This window comes from Pristiophorus japonicus, chromosome 13, assembly GCF_044704955.1.
Source record: "Pristiophorus japonicus isolate sPriJap1 chromosome 13, sPriJap1.hap1, whole genome shotgun sequence".
Taxonomy (NCBI): Eukaryota; Metazoa; Chordata; class Chondrichthyes; family Pristiophoridae; genus Pristiophorus; species Pristiophorus japonicus.
The window spans coordinates 922396-947695 of record NC_091989.1 but is presented as its reverse complement, the minus strand read 5'-3'; the positions used below and the strand labels follow the sequence as shown (position 1 = coordinate 947695).

The window sequence follows — 25300 nt, the reverse complement described above, 5'->3', positions numbered from 1 at the left end:
ATTTGAACCAAAAAAGCATCAGATGAAGATTTATCATGATTGGTGTCCCTTTAGGCGAGAAATGTTCATGCCTAATTGCTGGGCAGTTGGTGGGCAATTTGCCCAACTCTGTGCCGGCGCTGAGGGTAATACATTCGGAGCGGATGTTCTGTTAATTCGGAACTTGACAGATCACATGATCAGGATTTAGCGCATGTGGAAATCCCAAACTTGCTGTGCATTTGAAAGGCAATATGTCGGTGCACTCCGAGGGCATGCCATTATACCCACCGCAAATTCTGCCCCGACATATTTATCATTTTGCTACACCTAGTAAACAGAGCAATTATTATCCCAATCTAACAATGTGATGTGATGATGCATTTTATTACTATTTATATGATGGCATCATGGGATCTGTCAGCACTATTTAATGTGACTATTTCGGGTCAGCTAGGCTCAGCTGCCAACATGCTCAGTGCTGAACCAGTCTGGGATATGTCAGCGATTCGGTCAGGTGGAGTGAACCCACTGGAAATTTCAGCTCACATCTCAGGCTGACATTTGGGTGCAGTGCTAACTGAGTGCTGTATTGTCACGGATACTCGGGAATATTAACATTCCCCGATCTGCAGGAAAGGTGGAGGCTCTTTTTCCCGCTCCATTCCCATAAATCTGAGAATGAAAAGAACCCCCTGGTTTTGGTGGAGGTGGGTCGATGATAGCATTGATACTGTATTTGAAAAGCTACAGAATTTGGTAGAAATGACTGTTGTAATTGTACGAACGTACCATGCTCATACAGAACACCTCCCTATTTTAGCTGACGAAGATAAATCAACTAACAGCGCCATTAGTGACAGGGGTAGAAACTTGTGTTCTCCGTTTGTCCAGAAAACATTTTTACCTTTTGGAAAGGGCCAGTGCTTTTTTTTAAAGAAATGTTCGCCACACAGTTTTTGTTTGCTTAAGAAAGAGATGAATGATCTTGCCCTCAGCGAGGGGGAGAGACTGGAGGTGAGGGGGAGAGACTGGAGGCGAGAGACTGGGATGAGGGGGAGAGACTGGGGGCGAGGGGGAGAGACTGGAGGCGAGAGACTGGGAGCGAGGGGGAGAGACTGGGGGCGAGGGATGGGAGAGAGAGAGAGAGAGAGAGAGAGAGAGGGAGAGGGAGAGATGGGGGGGGCGAGGGAGAGAGAGGGAGAGGGGGAGAGGGAGAGGGAGAGGGGGAGAGGGAGAGAGAGATTGGGTGGGAGAGAGAGAGAGAGAGAGAGAGAGAGAGATCCCAGCGGCAGTTAGAATCAGCCCTGCTGCCTTTAAAATGAAATGTTGAACCAAGGCCGTGCCTGCAGATGTAAACATTCCTGTGACATTATTTGTGGAGAAGCAGGGGATTCTCCCGAGACATTGGCCAACATTCCTCTGTCAACCAACACTATCAGAAACTGGTGACTGTGGGACTCTGCTATACCCAAGTTGCTGTGTTTACAACAGTGGCTGCACTTCAAAAAAACTAACCTGCTGGTTGTAAAGTGCTGTGGGACATCCTGAGGACAGGATCATTCATCTCTTTCTTAAGCAAACAAAAACTGTGTGCCGAACATTTCTTTTAAAAAAAGCACTGGCCCTTTCCAAAAGGTAAAAATGTTTTCGGGAAAAAACCCCTGCCACTAATGGCGCTGTTAGTTTATTTATCTTCAGCTAAAATAGGAAGGTGTTCTGTATGAGCACGATACGTTCGTACAATTACAACAGTCATTTCTACCAAATTCTGTAGTTTTTCAAATACAGTATCAATGTAAGGCGACAAATATTAATTTTAATAAGATTCTGAAAGACCATATGAGTATTGGAGGAAAGTCTTAAACATCATAAAATATTAACCATGCTGTTCTGCTTGGAGAAGAATTGGAAACTGATGAACACTCTGCATTAACAATGGCCAAAGACTCATCTTTGCAAATGCTGTTTGATAGAAAACATGCAACTTGCTCTTGCTCTTCAACCAGAACTGTCTAATCCAGGCAACTGGGTTATACTGAAATAAATCACAAATCATTTTGTCAATGCGTTAACATTAAATGATTCAGCAATCTATCAGCAAGAGACATTGAAGAGTATCCTGCCCTGAAGTGCGGGGTTCTGGATGATTCAGTGACTACTAACCTCTCCCTTTCGAGCACCGGTTTGTCTAACTTTCAGTTCCATGAAAAGTTCTGACCTGCCCACGGCACACGTTCCAACAAAATCAACAGAAAGCAAGCCAGGAAATTAAACCACTTAGCACTGTCGTGATCTGTCAGTGGATACATTTAGTGAGAAGTGTTTGTAAAAGGAATGTCAAAATATTAATATGGTATTTTCATGCTGTTTATAGGCACAAAAACAATCCCATTTGGTTGATATATTTTGCGGGCTAATTGTACACTAAGGGCTGGATTTTAGGCTCATCTGTTCTCGGGGTGAAAACGGAGGCGGACAGGAAAATTACCCGTCGGGAATAGGTTACGCTTTCGAAAGGAATTTTCAGCATAAGGGCCGGATGTTTGGGTCCTTTGTGCTCGGGGTCTCGCCTGCGTATATTCAGCGATTTGTGTCATGGTGGTGTGGGCAACGTTCTGGGAATGGTTTGTGTTTAAGGTCCCCCCGCGACCCGGCGCTCACGGCCCGGCACTTGAGTTGCCGAGTTTCCCATCCTTGCGCCCCGAAAGGTGTCCTCGCCTCCCTTCCCGCTGCGCCCCCTGACGCAGGGAGTAACAAAACAGAAGCAAGGTCTCAAGATGTAGTAATGGTTAATGCCGTACGTCATGAAGCCCTTAGCAAAGTCTACACAAACTTTGAAACTGAACAAAGAACTCTTATTAGTGTTTATAAGATAATGTCAAAGTCCTGAATTTGTCACTGGAATCTGTGGCTACTTCTCTATAATATACAAAGTACTTCTCTATAAAATACAAAGTACTTCTCTATAAAATACAAAGTACTTCTCTATAATATACAAAGTACTTCTCTATAATATACAAAGTACTTCTCTATAATATACAAAGTATTGGAACAAAATCCAACGCTGTCCTTTCCAAGTTTCAAACATATACATATTCAGAGCACGCGATTCAAAAACCCAAGTTTTGCTCAAGCTGGACCTTGTAATTACGACTGACACCATAAGGAAAGGTATACACAACAGGAAAGGAGAAGGAAAGCTCGTTCAATCCAAAGACGCTCTGTATTCCAATTCTCCCATTACAACCTGCAGCCTAACTTGCAACACCTCAATGTTTCTGCCTCTACCCAGCTGGCCGATTCATACATTTATCGTTCTCTGAGCAAAGCAAGTCTTCCAAATAATCTGTTTTTAAACTACTTCTTACCAATGTCTGTCAGTCTTCTGCCATTAATATTTTATATACATCCCCTGGAGACACATGGGGGAGAAATTCGGCTGCTTTACCCCTCAAGTTAGCGCCTGCAGGGGGCGGTAATGGGACGCTAAGGGGTTAGCGACCGGGCTCGGCAAATTCACCGACACCCGCCAACTTCACATTAGTGAGAAGTAGTTTAAAAACAGGTTAGCGGCAGAGAGCTGAGGAATGATCCGTGCAGCTAAAAACAGGTGTCGGTGGATTCTCCACGGCCGGTTGCTAACCCATTAGCGTCCCGTTACCGCCCCCTACAGGCAATAACGGGAGGCGCAAAGCAGCTGAATTTCTCCCCCAAAGTGAACTTCCCTGGTGGTTGTGTGCTGGCACTAACACTCATCGCCTCAGTCTTATTGATCATTGATCCACCTAGATCATGACATCATTCGGTGCGCAGCACCCCGTTACTGTCCGGTAAATTAAATCAGAATAAATCACGTGCCCATTTAGTTTAGTGCGGTAATTATCACTTTACAACTGCAACCAATTTAGAATTCAAAAATATTAACTCAACAATATTCGGTCCCGCCCCCTGCAGCATCTCCGGGCGTCAACAATGGCAGCAACAGGAGGCGGTGTCACCTCGGCCGACCGCTCGCGGAGTGATATTTAAAGACAGCGATGGTGGGCAGGCAGAGCAAACTTCTTCGCACCAGTCCAGTATTGCTGCGCGATGGCTCAGCCCTCCGCTCTGAGTGATCGGGGCTATACTGGCAGTCGTGCAGCCCCCTGGCCCCACAGAGCTGTGTAGGAGAATGTTGTAAACCATCATTGGCCCCTCCCTATAAGCGAGGGGAGGAGCCTGTGATGTCGGCAGCACTGCTCAGCGCTCTGTCGCTAACGCCCTCACACACTTTAGCACCCTGGGAGAAGTGCTTCGCGCTTGATTTAGCTCCACTTCCTTCATGGAGCGCTAAAGCTGGAGTTCTCGGAATTGTCGGCCAGCGATATTTTTCTCACTGTTCAAAAGTTATCACCCGAAACGGGCTGCGACAGAATTTCTAGCCTTGCTTTGAGATTGTAGATTTCAGCTTCCCGAATCTTACTTCGTTACACTGGCTCGTGACCCGAGGTATTTTCCCCTGAATGTAAAGTATTAAATAACTTGACAATTGAGAGTTAAAATTCCATGTTAGTTCTCGCAACATATGCCAACAACACATATTGCAAAATTACACACACCCATCTGCAATTTCTGTCCATTCATTTTAATAGTTTTCCTATGAGCTGAGAGTACGTAATTATAAAATGTGTGTTCCTGGCATTTGATGCAGAGGAAGAATTTGTCCCGTTAGTCCCATGTTGGTGATTCTGTCTCTGTTTAATTGAATTATAAGCGGCTATTAATTTGTTTGTTTCCTTATTACATTTACAGGACCGAGTCTTCAAGCTGGAGTCTCAGCCGGTTGAGTATGGCCGAAACAAGTGCCCTTACGACCCAAGCAAATCTTGTACCTCCACTTTGGTTGGTAAGTAAATGTTAGCAATCAGTGAGCGAGATAACACAGCTCGACTTTCAATTGGCAACCTTGATTCAGACAAGGGAATGCAATTTAAATGCAACTGTTTCAAAGATTAATCGAGTTCGGGAATCACTTCTCAAGGAAGGCCCTTGAAATGGACATTATGATCTATATTTTCCAAGTATGCTGCAGTGGTGACTCGAAAAACATACTCCTCCGTGAGGGCTGAAGAGGCAATTTTCGGGACATTCTCGGGACATGGGTGTCGCTGGCATGGCCGGCATTTTTTGCCAACCCACAGAGCCCTGAGAAGGTGGCCAAGGGCCTCTTGAAATGTCGGGGTTTGATCAAAGCCCATCAGTTGTAAGGCCATTTCAGGGCAGATCAGAGTCAATCATGTTGATGCAGCATTGCAGTCACAATGTGGCCACACAGCAGGTTTCCTTCTCCAAAGGACATCAGTGAAGCAACAGATATTTATGGCAATCTGACAGCTTCATGGTCACTTTTACTGATACCAACTTGTTTTTTTATTTACAGATTCATAAAAGCTTTTTAAAAACGGAATTCGAATTCTTAAACTGCCCTGGGAAGATTTGAACTCATGAGCCAGGATGTTGCCAACCTCGGCGGGTCCGGTGTTGACGATATCAGTGGCGGGTCACTGCCCTGCACTGGCTCCATCCGCTGCCTAAAATGAACTTACGTTGAATGGGCTTGTTAAGCTCCACCCAGCGTGTTTCTCGGCCAATTACAAGAAGCGGGTCTGGTAACATCATTCACAACGCGTCATCAGCCAGTTTCCTTAAAGGGACCATGTCCACATTCATTTTGATAGTTGTGCCGTCAGTGGTCTACAGCATTGAGGTGCTGCAAACACTGACTATCAGCACAGAGGAGCATGGCTGTACCCAGGCTCTCCCATCACTCCCTCCAGATGCTTATGGAGGGAGTCACAGCATGCAGGGAGGTTCTCTTGCCTTCCCATGGGCAGAACAGACCTCCCCAGAAGACCAATGCAGCCTGGTTGCACATTGCACAGGAGGGCACAAGCAGGGATGTGGTCAGGAGGACCAGGCTGCAGTGACACAAACCTTTCAATGATCTCAGTAGATCACGAAACGTTACTGCAAACCACACTCAACCTCATCCTGCTGTGCCACTCATCACATCCCCATCACTCTGCCTTCCTTACCCTACTCCTGCACATCCTTACTCACACCAACTTATCTTGCACCTCCACCCATCCCTCTGTCTCTCTACATTGTCACTTCCCCATCTCACTAGCCACCCCTCACACTCAGCCTCATCCTAATGCAATCATGCCAACTAACAACACAAGGGTCCTTTATCCAATGTTCATGTAAAGTTTCTGTTAATGTGCTGTCAAACATTAAAACCTTTAATTTCAACACTTTGTGTTCTTGGACAGATTTGTGTGCACCTTTGGAAGTGAGTTGCAGTGAATGATGAGACATAATGGTACCCCCCACAATGGTGATGAGTGTGAAAGGAATGGATTGGGCATTGTAGGGATGCTTTATGTTGTCGGTGTGGGGTGGTGCCAACCTGGTGCATCATGTGGCAGCCAGGGTGTACAGCGTCAAGTGAAGTAAATGTGGCCATGGTGGGGCATCCCTGGTGTCCCGGGCAGCAATGTGGTCGGGTGCTGATGGCCTGTGTCCTGTGCAGCATCAGGTGATTGCGGAGAAGGTTGGTGTTGTTGGTGGTGATGCTGGTGTTGGCGCTGATCATGGTTGGATTCTGAGGACCAAGGTGAGAGAGTATAAAGGGCACCCATGTTGATGGAATAAATCTTAGGTGAAGTAGAGATGACAAAAGCAATCAATGAATGTTGAGAGAATTCTTCCAATGAGGCGAGAGTGGATGGAGAGTGGAAAGTGGAAAACCTGCAGAATCTATGCTGGAAATGGACTGAGAAACAGCTTGTGGCTGAGGAAAGTGATGATCTGTCAGGTGGGAGCTTTTACTGTACATTTGATGCTGTCAAGGAATCAGTTGGAGCAATGGCCACTGAACTCCTGCCTCAGGCTGACAGCCGTGGTCCCCGAACAGTGTGGTTCCCGTAGCCATGAAGTTAAAGTAAAAATGCAAGTTCAAAAAGCCTGTGAGGGTCCACTAAGTACATTATAATGATTATAATTGGGTTGTCCGCCACTGCCGGTCAGGTCTGCCCAGCGCTCAGATCCGGCATGGGCAGAGGTGCGCTGCGGCAGGTTGACAGCGAGTTCCTGATCCGCTATCAATAAAAAAAACACTTTCCCACCGATCCCGCCCACTGACATTCGGGAAGATACCGGCCTCTGTCTCTGAAACGTTACCAGTTTCCATGTTACAATCAGAGCTCACTGCCATGTATAGATCTCTGAATCCGAGATAAATTTGTTCCAATCTGTTTCTATGATTTGGCAGCAAAAATTATGAAAAGTGGATATTGCACCAGTAACAATTTATTTCTGGGCTGTTTCACACACACATACCTCCAATCCACAAGTGTAAGTTATGGGTTATTCCCAAGGATGAAATAATGCTAGTAACGCAATATTCTATTTACTATGTCCAATACTGTTTGAAAGCGGGGCAAATTCTACCCTCAGTTTGCATTCTCCCGGTCATGTTGGCCTTCCTAGCGAGAGGATTTGAGTATAGGAACAGGGAGGTCTTGCTGCAGTTGTACGGGGCCTTGGTGAGACCACACCTTGAATATTGTGTGCAGATTTGGTCTCCTAATCTGAGGAAGGACATTCTTGCTTTTCAGTGCGTGCAGCAAAGGTTCACCAGACTGATTTCCAGGATGGCAGGACTGACATATGAAGAAAGACTGGACCGACTAGGCTTATATTCACTGGAATTTAGATGAATGAGAGGGGATCTGATAGAAGCATATAAAATTCTGACGGGATTGGACAGGTTAGATGCAGGAAGAATGTTCCCGATGTTGGGGAAGTCCAGAACCAGGGGTCACAGTCTAAGGATAAGAGGTAAACCATATAGAACTGAGATGAGGAGAAACTTTTTCCACCCAGAGAATTGTAAACCTGTGGAATTCTCTACCACAGAAAGTTGTTGAGGCCAGTTCGTTGGATATATTCAAAAGGGAGTTAAATGTTGCCCTTACAGCTAAAGGGATCAGGGGGTATGGAGAGAAAGCAGGAAAGGGTACTGAAGTTGCATGATCAGCCATGATAATATTGAATGGCGGTGCAGGCTCGAAGGGCCGAATGACCCGCTCCTGCACCTATTTTCTATGTTTCTATCTTTCTATGAAGACAAGTTGACAGCTGGAATTATTTAATGATGATAGGTTTTTTAAAGCATTGAAAGATTTACTGTTCAAGTTGTGATGTATTTCTGTTAGTGACTCGAATATTCATTGTTACCTTTGTACAATGCAAGAAGGTTTCGCCGTGCTTCGTAAGGTTGAAATAATTGCTGTACAGATCATTCTTATAGCTCTATGTTTTCATTTCTTCTGCCGTGTAATATCAGTCGCTATAAAAATAACAATGAAATGTATATCTCCAAGGTAAGTCAAATGTGGGCAGCCGTTCCTGATACTCATCCCTCCTCTGAAACCTTCCGTCCCCCTGCACGGTAACAATGTTGAATGATTCCAGATGAACAGTCAGTATTCCAGAGGGGAAGGATGACAGAGTTAGTAAACAGAATCATTATTTTTCACGTTTCATATGCATTTACATTACCTCAGAGATATCGGCAATGTTCACAACTCTCACTATTCAATGATTTGTGGAGCTCATAAAAAATAATATTGATGGGGAGAGAGAGAGAGAGAGAGGAAAGAATAATGTGGCAAGCGAGTCACTTGTGTGTGTGGCTAAGAGTCTGCATTACCCATCAGTGTTCAATGTTCCTCCAGGAATATCTCTCCTGCACACTGTTAGCGCCAAGGATACAAAATAAATATACAAATTTCAGTGCTGCTGACCTTTCTCCAATGGCAACTTGTTTGGGATTTCCAGAGATCCCTTTATTAATATTTAATTCCAGAGTAAAGTATTATTTATCCCACTCTCAAAGACTGTTATCTCAAAGATCTCCAAGTGGCCTTGTCTTATTATTGTTTCCCATCTTCCTTTTTACATATTTTGCATCATGTTCTTGGCAAAGAAAGTAGCAAAATATGAAATACATTTGCTCCCAGATTGTGGCTCAATGAGATGCTACTGTTGTTTTAACCCTGAATGGTTGCAGAATGTTCAAACTCAAAACCAGGTGCCTGAAACCAGGCGTTCAATATGTTGCTGTGCACATGATCATATGGTACCTAAATCTTTATGGAAGGGGCTATCGCTTCTCCCCACCCCCAGCAGCAACAGATTCTTCAATTATTGGAAAATGATGGAGGGCAAAATCTCAGGCCAGCAGAAGTGCTCAGAAAGGAACAAATCGAGAATGTCATTTTTTGTGTAGATGATAATTTCACAATTAAGTAAGATTAGAAAACAAGCATTCTGAACATCTGGAATAATCTTTTCTTAAATTATTTGGAAATAATAGCGTTCAGCGTGTACGTGTGTTACATAATGCTCTCGGGGTCACCCAGCTCCCTCACTGGGTCACCCAGCTCCCAGTGAGGAACATGCACTCAGTGGGAATGTCAGCCAGAGACAAGGCTCCAGCATTTTAGCCCAAATTCTCCAACACACGTTCTCATTGAGTGCTGCTCCTCGCTGGCACCTAGATATCGTGTTCCGATTCACAAATCCCCCAGGAATAAACTAGCTTAGCTCGCTCTTCACAGATTATTAACACAAAGTTATCTCCCACATGCAAAAGACTCACAACCATTCTTGTTCTGCCCCACTGATTAACTATATTTGTAAAACCATGAAACAACCAGACGTTCTCTATTCTCCAGTGAAATAATTTCTGCTTAAAAAAAAATGACGAGTAAAAGCCATATTTCAAGGATCAAAATGATGAAGGATGGGTAGCTGAATTTTGGACGCTGTGCCTAATTAGAACAATGGACACCTTTTAGATGTCAAACCCTTTAAATAAAGTTATGAATATTTGCACAGTAATATTTTTGTAACTATGGCTGAAGCAACAATATCAGTTAAGTGCCATTGTTTTAAATCACTTGTCATGCCCTGGTCTCAGACTGATGGTCGGGGGGGGGGGGGGGGAAACAGGACACTTATATTCTGTGTCAGATTTTTAAAATTCATTCACGGGATGTAATTGCCCAAGTGGCTTGCTAGGCCATTTCAGAGGGTAATTCAGGGAGGCAACCACATTGCTGTGGGTCTGGAGTCACATATAGGGATAAAAGGTACAGAGAGAAAAAGTAAAAACAAAATTATTGTTCTTTCTTCTAAATCTCCAACAATAATTAAATTCTGAAGAAATGAGACTCCACATTTGCTAAAGTTAATTTTCAGGACCAGAGAAGTTGTTTGGCAGCAATTATGACTGATCACACTGTTAAACATTCACTTACACCTGAATGCACCAGCCCTAACTTTATTTGGCATATTTAGTGGGTATCAGGAGGAGACGCATGGCAACTTCATGCCCTGCATGTGTGTGAATGTTGAATCTCTCGGCGAGGTAGCAGTGTAGCAAAGCTTGTGGAGGAACGGGGTAACTTCTGGATTTACACCTTCAGCTGCACTTGTGTGGACTCCGGAAGCTGCTGTACGATTTACTCCTTAATAACTGCGACCGTTGATAGCCTCACTGTTAGTCCTGCCGCAATATGCAGGCCTCCTATTTTTATTTTATACTTTCTGCAGTGATGACACAGCCCTGCCTTGTGTAATGGACACCAAGCTGATGATATGCTACATTTGTAAATTCATTCTGGCATGAATTCTATAGCAGATACTTATCTGACTTTGGTCATGGTTCGAGTGCTGAGAGAAGTAACAGAAATGGTGATTTATGCAGCAGATAACGATTTATTAAAAGGTTTTGAATACTGGCTCCCACCTGCAGCTTTCCTTCAGTGAGTCTCAGAAATCACTCAGTGCAAGTCCCAGAAAATTATTCATTCTTATAAGAACTACTGCTGCAGCTGTTGCAATAGTTCTGAGTAGCCGTGGTTACTGCAGCACTCTGTGTCAAGCCGTGGGCAGACCAGACTGAGACGCGTTGTAATACAACAACAACTTGCATCTATATAGTGCCTTTGGCATAGTAAAACATGCCAAGGCACTTCACAGGAGCATTATCAAACAATATTTGACACCGAGCCCGTAAGGAAATATTGGGTCAGGGATTGGTCAAAGAGGTAGGTTTTAAGAAGCGTCTTAAAGGTGGAGAGAGAGATAGAGAGGTGCAGAGAATGAGAGAGGGAATTACAGAGCTTCGGGCCGAGGCTGCTGAAGGCACAGCCACCAATTACCTCACCTACTAACTATCTGAAGGTGGGGGGAGATATACACATATAGAGCTGCTGATTGGGCTGTGTATCTGCAGACCACTGCTTCCTGATTTATGTCATCTCTCCTACTCTTTCCAGCCCTGGTGATGCCCTGCATGCTGGAGGTCATTGTCTGAAGTGCACTGGCAGCAGGCAAGGTTCCTGTCACCAGCAAATACTCAGAGACTTACCGGTTAACTGCCCCGGCCCCATGGTTCCAAACCAAAAGATACAGTAATCTTATAGCAAAAACGAGGCAGTTGCCTTTGATTGGTACAGTGCTGGATTCCACTCTCTGGTGCCAAAATGGTTCTCTTTCAGCATAACTGCATGATTTATATATGTCTGTAATTCATAATAGACCAGGTACTACTGTAGAGGAAAAACACTTACCTGTTGTGGTTTGCGATGTGCATTCCCACATTGTGAAGCATCTCAGTGATGTATGTCTTATGGAGAAGACCTTAGGGTCCAAGAGTCCTCTTTGAAACATGAACGTCTGCATTACCTGCATGGCCAATCAATTCGGACATCTACCGAATACGTCAAAATTCAAGAGCAGTATTTTTATTTATCTTGTTTGTATGCAGAGCAATATCGGTAGTGCCGAGCATTCTCAGACACAACGCCACAGTGTCGGCAGTGCCGAGCATTCTCAGACACAACGCCACAGTATCGGCAGTGCCGAGCGTTCTCAGATATAATACCACAGTATCGGCAGTGCCGAGCGTTCTCAGACACAACGCCACAGTATCGGCAGTGCCGTGGGCTCTCAGATATAATACCACAGTATCGGCAGTGCCGTGGGTTCTCAGACACAACGCCACAGTATCGGCAGTGCCGTGGGTTCTCAGACACAACGCCACAGTATCGGCAGTGCCGTGGGTTCTCAGACACAACGCCACAGTATCGGCAGTGCCGTGGTTTCTCGAACACAATGCCACAGAGCTTTGCACACAGAGTTAAGGGTCAGAATTGTAATGATTTTCCAATGTCCTTTCATGGGATAGAACATTGGAGAGGAATGGCTCAGTGACGGAGCCAGTTCTCGATATAATACAGAAACATTACAAACAGCACGAAAGGCTAATTGGTACCATCAGTCTGCGGAGTCAGACAGTACATACATTTTAATTGCAATTATATTTAATAAGAATAGAACAGCAATATCAATACCAGATTGTAGCCTAGGATTACATTCACAGATCGAGCAAAGAATATGACTGAAATTCAACCCATTATATCATTAGCGGATAGTCTAGTGTGATCAGGCGAAAAACACATTTGCAATAAAGATAAATAAGCCTTATTTAAGGAGTTTGTCCAGTCCAAACCCAGCTTCTAGTAGTTGTCAGTCCAGAATACAAACTCGTTATAAGTTCAGCACAATTGAGGCTCAGAAGTTTCATTTCTTGTGAGTTTTGTTAGCACACTTATTAACACATCTGCAGTCCATCCTGCCAGTGATAGTCTGATACTCATTTATCAACAGTATCATTAGAATGTAAGATCAATGCTATAACCAATGCACTAAAAACTGCACAAAGTGGAAGCTAAACCGCTTAATTTACCGACACTAGCCTTAAGGACGATAGTTGTGGGGATTGATACGCCAGTAAAGTAGATGATGCTCTTCTGAGCTTAGGGTCAAGGCACACTCATTGGCCGGCATTGTCCCCGCCCTGCCAGTGTGGGTTTGGAGGTGGGCCCGCTGTCAGAATGGCTGTGATTGACAGGGCGGGATCCCGCTCTGAACCCGCCTCCGTGTGAGTTTCTCAGCTGTCAGATCGGCGTTCAGATCGCAGACCCGACAGTAAGCGGCAGGACAGGTCATTAATATCATTAAAAGTACTTAAATGCGAGTTAAGAGGTTTAAAAGCACGTACAATTTTACCAACCTTTTAACGAGTTTGCTGACCCTCGAGTTTCACGCCAGGTAATTGTGTCGGGTTCTCAGTAACTTTATTGCTTTGGTTAGTTGACAGCTGCAGAAGGGTATCAAAGCTACCATTTCACAGCTGTTCACTTTCCAATGTCAAAAGCTGAAGCCTTCAGGATTTGGAAGAGACATTTGAGCTCTATGCGATTTGGTAGTGTTTGCAGTGAACTCTCTATTCACTGTCACCCCCTTGGAGCAACCTCTCTCACCACTGACAAATCACTTGTGTCATCTCAACCTCACCTGCCATCTATTCCAGCAGCATCGATGCCCTTGAAAAAATCTCACCTTGGTCCTTAGAATCCCACCACGCTCAGCCCCAACACCAGCAGCACCAGGCACACCAGCAGCACCAACAACACCAACCTTCTCTGCAACTACCTGATGCTGCACAGGACACAGGCTATCAGCACCCGACCACATTGCTGCCCGGGACACCAGGGATGGCCCACCATGGCCACATTTACTTCACTTGACGCTGTACACCCTGGCTGCCACATGATGCACCAGGTTGGCACCACCCCACACCGACAACATAAAGCATCCCTACAATGTACAACCCATTCCTTTCACACTCATCACCATTGTGGGGGGTACCATTATGTCTCATCATTCACTGCAACTCACTAAGACACTTCCAAAGGAGAGCACAAATCTGTCCAAGAATGCAAAGTCCTGAAAATAAAGATTTCAATGTTTGACAACACATCAACATTAACTATATATGAACATTGGCTAAAGGACCCAGGTGCCTACCCTTGTGCATTGTTTGTTGGTGTGATTGGACTAGGATGAGGGTGAGTGTGAGGGTTGGCTATTGAGATGGGGAAGTGACAATATAGATAGAGAGGGATGGGTGGGGGTGCAAGGTCAGTTGGTGTGAGTAAGGATGTGCAGGAGTAGGGTAGGGAAGGCAGAGTGATGGGGATGTGGGATGTGGTACAGCAGGATGATGTTGAGTGTGGTTTGCAGTAACGTTTCGTGATCTACTGAGATCATTGAAAGGTTTGTGCCACTGCAGCCTGGTCCTCCTGACCACATCCCTGCGTGTGCCCTCCTGTGCAATGTGCAACCAGGCTGCGTTGGTCTCCTGGGGAGGTCTGTTCCGCCCATGGGAAGGGACGAGGACTCCCTGCAGTCTGCATATGGCAGGGAGCGATAGGAGAGCCTGGGTGTAGCCGTGCAGCTTTGTGCAGTGTTTCTCCGTGTTAGCAGCAGCTCAATGCTGCAAAATACTGACAGTACAACTGTCCAAAAACAGATGGGAATGGTCCCTTTAAGGAAACTGGCTGATGACGCGTCATCAGATGACATCATCAGACCCGCTTCCAGTTAATTGGCGGGCTAAAGCCCAGCCACGGAAGGTTGAAGGGGGCGTGCGGGCTGCAGTTTGGAGCGGTTTCCCACACTGCACCAGTGCTGCCTGCATGGAATCGCCTCTGTTGGCGAAATCCCCGCCATTATGTGCAGCAAAATTATAAGCATTCTATTTGAACATATTTACGATGCCGTTATACGGGTGAAAAGAGCAATCCCTGAGGCCAGGCACTGGGAGTTTTACGCTACACCTGGTTTGAATGTTTGAAGCTGACTTTGAGCTTCCAAGAAGTACTCCACTGGCAGTGCCGTCATCCCACGCTTTGATGGACATTGTTGTCTGGTGTCTTTGGGAAACAATCTCAGAAAGGTTTGCTCACATATTTGTTTGAGAATGGGGACCTTTACAGTGAAGAGCAGGATGTAATACAATATACCCTCACACAGCCACTGCTCTGCAATACGTTAATTCGATTTACTCTTGCACAATATAAACTTCAGCTGGAGACTGTTATAAATTCTCCAAACTGCGCGCTGTGAAATAAGCTGTCAGTGAAACTACATTTCAAAGCCGTGAGAGATTCTTCGATAGTGGTTTGGCGATTGACTGAAAACCCTACGGAATAGCCTCATTAACTGTATGTATGAGCAGCACCTAATGGTGAAACTTTGTAAATGACCAAGGAAGAATATTCTGAGATGGAGCAAAAGCTTGAGTTTCCTTAAATGTTACTGCAATTGACCCCCCAACATCCCATTCTACAGTGGAAATGAAAGCAGTGAACTGAATGGCCTCCTTCTGTGCCGCAACCTTCTATGAAAACACACTAGACAAAGTTTAATATGGCAATGCATTTCATTGCCTGTTAATTCGAACTTATTCTATTTACAGCACAGGAGGATGCCATTCGGCCCATCGTGTCTGCGCCGGCCGACCAACAGCTACCTAGCCTAATCCCACTTTCCAGCTCTTGGTCCGTAGCCCTGTAGATTACGGCACTTCACCGATATCCAAGTAGTTTTTAAATGTGGTGAGGGTTTCTGCCTCCACTATCCTTTCAGGCAGTGAGTTCCAGACCCCCACCACCCTCTGGGTGAAGATATTTCACTTTACGTCATTCACTTTTTAACCTGCATTTTCTGTTGTTTATTTGTAAGCATCAGGAGACCCTGTTGTTCCCCCGGGTACCTGCAGAGCTGACAATTCCCAGGAGAGTGTTATTTTTGGGTTGGGACAGAGCCCTAGAAAAGGCTTTGAATTTTAACCTCAGGGGATGAGAATATAGCTTTGTATGGACCGAACAACTGGGGAAATATTGTATTTATGTAATGAACAGATCTTCAAATCACACTTATTACACCTACAGTTAGCAACAGTAGAAATTGATTTCAAACATACAATCATGATTCCTGTTCACACAGTATTTACAGCACAGTACCCGGCCATTCGGCCCATCGGGTCACTGTCAGTGTTTCTGCTCCACACGAGCTTCCTCCCACCCCTCTTCATCTTGCCCTTCAGCAAAACCTTCTCTTCCTTTCACCCTCATGTGTTTTTCTAGCTTCCCCATAAATGCATCATGATGAGTGCATTAAAATAATTAAGTAACTAGCTGATAATACCGATGAGAAAGCAGAAACTAATCCCAGAGCTCAGGAACTCGAGCCCCTATAGTAATTGCTCTTGACTTATATTCTTGGTAAGTTCCATTCAACGTTTGGTCGACTGCAGTAAGAACAAAAGAATTAGGAGCAGGAGTCAACTATTCGGCCCCTCGAGCCTGCTCCGCCATTCAATGAGATCATGGCTGATCTTCGACCTCAACTCTACTTTCCTGCATTGTCCCCATCTCCCCTGATTCCCTTAATATCCAAAAATTTATCGATCTTTGTCTTGAATATACTCAACGACTGAGCCTCCACAGCCCTCTGGGGCAGAGAATTCCAAAGATTCACCACCCTCTGAGTGAAGAAATTTCTCCTCATCTCAGTCCTAAATGGCCGACCCCTTATCCTGAGACTGTGACCCCTGGTTCTAGACTCCCCAGGCCGGGGGAAACAATCTCTCAGCATCTACCCTGTCAAGCCCTGTAAGAATTCTTTGTGTTTCAATGAGATCACCTCTCATTCTTCTAAACTCATACTTATTACACCTACAGTTAGCAACAGTAGAAATTGATTTCAAACATACAATATAGAAAATATAGGCCTTGTCTACTCAATCTCTCCTCATAGTACAATCCCCCCATCCCAGGAATCAGTCTGGTGAACCTTCGTTGCAATCCCTCCATGGCAAGTATATTCTTTCTTAGGTAAGGAGACCAAAAGTAATTTATGACATTATTAACTAGAAAGAATGTCAGCTTAGCTCCGTTAGTAGCATTCTCACCTCTGAGTCAAAGGTTGAGAGTCAAAGTTCCATTGCTAGGCTTGAGTATTGCAGAGAGAGTGCTGAATTGTAATCAGTGTCACCCTTCCAGTGAGATGGTAAGTTGAGGTTCCACCTGCCAGTTTAGGTGGATATTAAAATTCACACACAACTATTTGAGGAAGGAAATACAAAACATTCTTCTCTCAGCCAACACCACCCAAAGTAGATTAACTGGTCATTCATCACTGAGATAACTGGCACTCTTTTCTCTGTAAAATGGGTGCTGCGTTTGACTACGTGACAAGCACCGCATTTCACAATCACTAATCGGTAAAGCACAAGGCATGTTCTTGTTAACTGTGGTGTGAAAAGTATAGAATAAAATCCAGTATTAAGATTAATCAGTTATTGGAATCCCGGTTATGAGGAAAGATTGTGAAAGGTGGATGTGCTGTTTGAGAAACAGGAATGTTTGGGTTGACTGTGATGGTGTCAAGATTCTGAAGGAGGTTGGTCATGATAATCGGGGCAAATTGTCCACTCTGCCAAACGGTTCAACCACACAATCAGGCAGGTCGGAGTAAGAAGAGAAATCAGAGAAATGTTTATATTGGCGGGCAATAGGCTCATGGAATAACTGACCAGTGAACACCATTGAAGTATTCAGTGTAAGTGGGTTGACAAGACAGTGAGATAAGATTCTGGAGACACAACTGGGGCCTGAGTTCCACTGTGTTATTATTTTAACAACAGCTTGTATTTATATAGCCCCTTTAATATAATGGAATGTCCCAAGGCGCTTCACAGGAGAGTTATTAATCAAAATCTGACACCAAGCCACATAAGGAGAAATTAAGGCAGGTGACTTGGTCAAAGAGGTAGATCTTAAGGAGTGTCTTAAATGAGGAAAGAGATGTAGAGAGGTAGCGAGGTTTAGGGAGGGAATTCCAGAGCTTGGGGCCCAGGCAGCTGAAGGCATGGCCACTGTTGGTGGAGCGATTATAATCAGGGATGCTCAGGAGGGCAGAATTAGAGGAGCGCAGACATCTCAGGGGGTTGTGGGGCTGGAGGAGATTAACATAGAAACATAGAAAATAGGTGCAGGAGTAGGCCATTCGGCCCTTCTAGCCTGCACCGCCATTCAATAAGTTCATGGCTGAACATGCAACTTCAGTACCCCATTCCTGCTTTCTCGCCATACCCCTTGATCCCCCTAGTCGTAAGGACTACATCTGACTCCTTTTTGAATATATTTAGTGAATTGGCCTCAACAACTTTCTGTGGTAGAGAATTCCACAGGTTCACCACTCTCTGGGTGAAGAAGTTTCTCCTCATCTCAGTCCTAAATGGCTTACCCCTTATCCTTAGACTGTGACCCCTGGTTCTGGACTTCCCCAACATTGGGAACATTCTTCCTGCATCTAACCTGTCTAAACCCGTCAGAATTTTAAGCGTTTCTATGAGATCTCCTCTCATTCTTCTGAACTCCAGTGAATACAAGCCCAGTTGATCCAGTCTTTCTTGATATGTCAGTCCCGCCATCCCGGGAATCAGTCTGGTGAACCTTCGCTGCACTCCCTCAATAGCAAGAATGTCCTTCCTCAAGTTAGGAGACCAAAACTGTACACAATACTCCAGGTGTGGCCTCACCAAGGCCCTGTACAACTGTAGTAACACCTCCCTGCCCCTGTACTCAAATCCCCTCGCTATGAAGGCCAACATGCCATTTGCTTTCTTCACCGCCTGCTGTACTTGCATGCCAACCTTCAATGACTGATGTACCATGACACCCAGGTCTCGTTGCACCTCCCCTTTTCCTAATCTGTCACCATTCAGATAATAGTCTGTCTCTCTGTTTTTACCACCAAAGTGGATAACCTCACATTTATCCACATTATACTTCATCTGCCATGCATTTGCCCACTCACCTAACCTATCCAAGTCACTCTGCAGCCTCATAGCATCCTCCTCGCAGCTCACACTGCCACCCAATTTCGTGTCATCCGCAAATTTGGAGATACTACATTTAATCCCCTCGTCTAAATCATTAACGTACAATGTAAACAGCTGGGGCCCCAGCACAGAACCTTGTGGTACCCCACTAGTCACTGCCTGCCATTCTGAAAAGTACCCATTTACTCCTACTCTTTGCTTCCTGTCTGCCAACCAGTTCTCAATCCATGTCAGCACACTACCCCCAATCCCATGTGCTTTAACTTTGCACATTACTCTCTTGTGTGGGACCTTGTCGATAGCCTTCTGAAAGTCCAAATACACTGCATCAACTGGTTCTCCCTTGTCCACTCTACTGGAAACATCCTCAAAAAATTCCAGAAGATTTGTCAAGCATGATTTCCCTTTCACAAATCCATGCTGACTTGGACCTATCATGTCACCTCTTTCCAAATGCGCTGCTATGGCATCCTTAATAATTGATTCCATCATTTTATCCACTACTGATGTCAGGCTGACCGGTCCATAATTCCCTGTTTTCTCTCTCCCTCCTATTTTAAAAAGTCTATTACAGAGATAGGGAGGGGCAAGTCCATGGAGGTATGTGAATACAAGGATGAGAATTTTTCAATTGAGGCGTTGCTTAACCGAGAGCCAATGTCGATGAGTGAGCACAGGGTGATGGGTGAGCGGGACTCGGTGCAAGTTAGGGCAATGATTGTGGAGATGAAATGGGAGATAAACTGAAATGGCCCGTTGTTGTCTCCTCTGCTCGACTCGTTTTACAGCCAGAAAAGGGGGAGAGAAATTCTTGGGCATTTGATTTTGAAGAAAGCCTTGTGAGAAAGATTCAGCAGTTTACCACCGAGGAAATTAACTCACCCACTGAGAGGCAATGAATTGGACGGTGGAGCAGCTGAGGGTTTTGGCGGAACTGATGACGAACATTGCTGTTGGTGTAACTGCGATATTAACGTATTCAGTGTCAGCATCGGCAGGTAATGCTGCCGGAACCATACGTTCCAGTGGAGACTATGTGCTCACCCACCTACTGCCATTAATAGTTTATTGTTGCACTCATCAACTTTAACCAAGAGCACACTCCGCTCACTGCACTTCGGCTGATGAGCAGGAAATTGGTTAATTGTTCCAATGTATTGCTAAGCTGTGCTTTCAATTCTTATTGATAAGAAGTTGGAATCTCTACTTTAGATATTTAAGTAAAGCACAAAGGGGGAGACATTGGCCTGGTTTGCGGTTCCCGTTAGCATCCCGTTACCGCCCCCTGCAGGTGCTAAGAGCTTACCAACCAAGAGCGGCAAAATCATCGATGCCCACAAATTATCCTGGCGGTTTTGCGCTGGCGCTAACACTCATCGCCTCACTGTCTTGCGCCCCGTTACCGCCCCAGATGCGATATTCGGTCCCGCCCCCTGCAGCATCGCCAGGCGGCAGGAGGCATTGCCAACTTGGCCGGCCGCTTGGGGAGCGGTAATTCAAGGCCTTGGAGGTCAGGTAGGGCAAACTTTATTCCACGCACTGCTTTCTCTTGCCCCCGCTATCGCTCAGTCCGGCTCTCTTGAAGTGCTCGGGGCTGCACAGGTGCCATGGCCCAACACACACAGCCCGAAGATTCAGCGCAGCATTGGCCCCTCCCTATAAGCGAGGGGAGGAGCCTGTGAATCGGGCAGCGCTGCCCCGAACGTTGCTCAGCGCTCTGCCACCATCGCCCCACACACTCCCTTTAACGGCCTGAGAGAAGTGGTTAGCGCTTGATGTAACGCGCCACTTCCCTCTTGGATCACTACAGCGGAAGTGCCCGGCTGAAGCAAATCTTTTCTGCCCGGCAATACTTTTGCACCCCCTGAAAAGTTATCCCCCCAAACAGGGTGCTATGCAATTTCTAGACCAAAGTGTTTAAATATAATTTACAAGACATGGTAAATGGTGCACACAATTTTCAAAACTTGGCGAGTTGCTGCAGTGCATCTTGTAGATGGTGCACACTGCAGCCACGGTGCGCCGGTGGTGGAGGGAGTGAGTGTTGAAGGTGGTGGATGGGGAGCCAATCAAACGGCTGCTTTGTCCTGGATGATGTCGAGCTTCTTGAGCGTTGTTGGAGCTGCACCCATCCAGGCAAGTGGAGAGTATTCCATCACACTCCTGACTTGTGCCTTGTAGATGGTAGAAGGGCTTTGGGAAGTCAGGAGGTGAGACACTTGCCGCAGAATACCCAGCCTCTGACCTGCTCTTGTTGTCACAGTATTCATGTGGCTGGTCCAGTTAAGTTTCTGGTCAATGGTGACCCCCAAGGTGTTACGGGATTCGGCGATGGTAATTCTGTTAAATGTCAAGGGCGGTGGTTAGACTCGCGTTTGTTGGAGATAGTCATTGCCTGGCACGTGTGTGGTGCGAATCGTACTGCCACTTATCAGCCCAAGGTTGAATGTCATCCAGGTTTTGCTGACTACAGGCATAGAAACATAGAAAATAGGTGCAGGAGTAGGCCATTCTGCCCTTCAAGCCTGCACCACCATTCAATATGATCATGGCTGATCATTTTTGCAACTTCAGTACTCCATTCCTGCTTTCTCTCCATACCCCTTGATCCCTTTAGCCGGAAGGGCCACATCTAACTCCCTTTTGAATATATCTAACGAAATGGCATCAACAACTTTCTGCGGTAGAGAATTCCACAGGTTCACAATTCTCTGAGTGAAGAAGTTTCTCCTCATCACGGTCCTAAATGGCTTACCACTTAACCTTGGACTATGTCCCCTGGTTCTGGACTTCCCCAACATCGGGAACATTCTTCCTGCATCTAACATGTCCCATCTCAACAGAATTTTATATGTTTCTATGAGATCCCTTTTCATTCTTCTAAATTCCAGTGAATATAAGCCTAGTCGATCCAGTCTTTCTTTATATGTCAGTCCTGCCATCCCAGGAATCAGTCTGGTGAACCTTTGCTACACTCCCTCAATAGCAAGAATGTCCTTCCTCAGATTAAGAGACCAAAATTGTACACAATATTCAAGGTGTGGCCTCACCAAGGCCCTGTACAACTGCAGTAACATCTCCCTGCTCCTATACTCAAATCCTCTCGCTATGAAGGCCAACATACCATTTGCCTTCTTCACCGCCTGCTGTACCTGCATGCCAACTTTCAACAACTGATGTACCATGACACCCAGGTCTCATTGCACCTCCCCTTTTTCTAATCTGTCACCATTCAGATAATATTCTGCCTTCGTGTTTTTGCCATCAAAGTGGATAACCTCACATTTATCTACATTATGCTGCATTTGCCATGCATTTGCCCACTCACCTAACCTGTCCAAGTCACTCTGCAGCCTCTTAGCATCCTCCTCACAGCTCACACCGCCACCCAGCTTAGTGTCATTTGCAACTTGGAGATATTACATTCAGTTCCTTCGTCTAAATCATGAATGTATATTGTAAATAGCTGGGGTCCCAGCACTGAACCTTGCAGCACCCCACTAGTCACTGCCTGCTATTCTGAAAAGGACCCGTTTATTCCTCTTTACTTCCTGTCTGCCAACCAGTTCTCTATCCACGTCAATATATTACCTGCAATACCATGTGCCTTAATTTTGCACACTAATCTCTTGTGTGGGACCTTGTCAAATGCCTTTTGAAAGTCTAAATACATCACATCCACTGGTTCCCCCTTGTCCACTCCACTAGTTACATCCTCAAAAAATTCTGGAAGATTTGTCAAGCATGACTTCCCCTTCATAAATCCATGCTGAATCGGACCAATCCTGTCACTGCATTCCAAATGCGCTGCTATTACATCTTTAAGAATTGATTCCAACATTTTCCCCACTACCGATGCCAGGCAAACCAGTCTATACTTACCTGTTTTCTCTCTCCGTCCTTTTTTAAAAAGTGCGGTTACATTAGCTACTCTCCAATCCATAGGAACTGATCCAGAGTCTATAGAATATTGGAAAATGACCACCAATGCATCCACTATTTCTAGGGCCACTTCCTTAAGTACTCTGGGATGCAGACTATCAGGCCCCAGGGATCTATCAGCCTTCAGTCCCATCAATTTCCTGAACACTATTTCCTGACTAACAAAGATTTCCTTCAGGTCCTCTTATCGCTAGACCCTCGGTCCCCTAGTATTTCCGAAAGGTTATTTGTGTCTTCCTTAGTGAAGACAGAACCAAAGTATTTGTTCAATTGGTTTGCCATTTCTTTGTTCCCCATTACAAATTCACCGGATTCTGAATGCAAGGGTCTACGTTTGTCTTCACTAAATCTTTTTCTCTTCACATATCTATAGAAGCTTTTGCAGTCAGTTTTCCATGCAAGCTTACTCTCATACTCTATTTTCCCCTCCTAATTAAACCCTTTGTCCTCCTCTGTTGAATTCTAAATTTCTCCCAGTCCTCAGGTTTGCTGCTTTTTCTGGCCAATTTATATGCCTCTTCCTTGGATTTAACACTATCCCTAATTTCCCTTATTATCCACGGTTGAGCCACCTTCCCCGTTTTATTTTTACGCCAGACAGGGATGTACAATTGTTGAAGTTCATCCATGTGATCTTTAAATGTTTGTCATTGCTTATCCACCATCGACCCTTTAAGTATCATTCGCCAGTCTATCCTAGCCAATTCACGTCTCATACCATCGAAGTTACTTTTCTTTAAGTTCAGGACTCTCGTCTCTCAATTAACTGTGTCACTCTCCATCTTAATGAAGAATTCTACCATATTATGGTCACTCTTCCCCAAGGGGCCTTGCACAACAAGATTGTTAATTAATCCTCTCTCATTACACAACACCCAGTCTAGGATGGCCTGCTCTCTAGTTGGTTCCTCGATGTATTGGCCTAGAAAACCATCCCTTATACACTCCAGGAAATCCTCCTCCACTGTATTGCTACCAGTTTGGTTAACCCAATCTATGTGCAGATTAAAGTCACCTGTGATAACTGCTGTACCTTTATTGCACGCATCCCTAATTTCCTGTTTGATGCCCTCCCCAACCTCACAACTACTGTTTGGTGGTCTGTACACAACTCCCACTAACATTTTCTGCCCTTTGGTGTTCTGCAGCTCTACCCATACAGATTCCATATCATCCAAGCTAATGTCCTTCCTTACTATTGCGTTAATCTCCTCTTTAACCAGCAACGCCACCCTACCTCCTTTTCCATTCTGTCTATCCTTCCTGAATATTGAATACCTCTGGATGTTGAGTTCCCAGCCCTGATCATCCTGGAGCCATGTCTCAGTAATCCCAATTACATCATATCTGTTAACAGCTATCTGCACAGTTAATTCGTCCACCTTATTGCGAATGCTCCTCGCATTGAGACACATGGAATGCATCACTATCTGAGGAGTTGCGAATGGAATTGAACACTGTGCAATCATCAGCGAACATCCCTACTTCTGACCTTATGATGGAGGGAAGATCATTAATGAAGCAGCTGAAGAAGCTTTCTAATATCTGGACTCAAAAGGTTGATTACATGCACACAACAAATGCTTTGGTTCTGATATCGAGAACTATAAATCAGCCTTTCAAGGTCGAGAAAAGTTACAACTTCATCACTGAGTTAACTTGCTGCTGTTTCCCATTCTCCAGAGCCAGTTTAAATCCTTGACGAGTTAAGTGGCTGTTCTGGTACAAGAGGCACAAAATGAGCATAATTGCTGATATATTCCCAATGGAGAGAAATCTAATTGCATTGACTCACTCATGGAAAACTGAAGCTTTAGCATTTCTGATTATAAAATAAACAAAAAGGAAGTGAGTTTAATTCCAGGGTTTGTAAACATAGAAACATAGAAAATAGGTGCAGTATCATTCAATAAGATCATAGCTGATCATTCACCTCAGTACCCCTTTCCTGCTTTCTCGCCATACCCCTTGATCCCTTTGGCCGTAAGGGCCATATCTAACTCCCTCTTGAATATATCTAACAAACTGGCCTCAACAAGTCTCTGTGGTAGAGAAATCCACAGGTTCACAAGTTTCTCCTCATCATGGTCCTAAATGGCTTACCCCTTATCCTTAGACTGTGAGCCTGGTTCTGGAACTCTCCAGCAACGGGAACATTTTTCCTGCCTCTAACCTGTCCAATCCCGTCAGAATTTTATATGTTTCTATGAGAGCCCCTCTCATTCTTCTAAACTCCAGTGGATACAAGCCCAGTTGATCCAGTTTCTCCTCATATGTCAGTCCTGCCATCCCGGGAATCAATCTGGTGAACCTTCGCTGTACTCCCTCAATAGCAAGAATGTCCTTCTTCAGAATAGGAGACCAAAACTGAACACAATATTCCAGGTGAGGCCTCACCTAGGTCCTGTACAACTGCAGTAAGACCTCCCTGCTCCTATACTCAAATCCTCTAGCTATGAAGGCCAACATGCCATTTGCCTTCTTCACCGCCTGCTGTACCTGCAT

At 45.1% G+C, this 25300-nt stretch overlaps 1 protein-coding gene across 1 annotated transcript in view; it reads left to right on the top strand.

Annotated features, from left to right (window-relative positions):
• Nucleotides 1-25300, top strand: part of LOC139277933 (semaphorin-3E-like) — a 295608-nt gene that overhangs the window by 194512 nt on the left and 75796 nt on the right. Inside the window, exon 5 of the mRNA XM_070896556.1 lies at nt 4774-4867. Coding sequence (XP_070752657.1) covers nt 4774-4867 — 94 coding nt within the window. The remainder of the gene's footprint in view (nt 1-4773; nt 4868-25300) is intronic.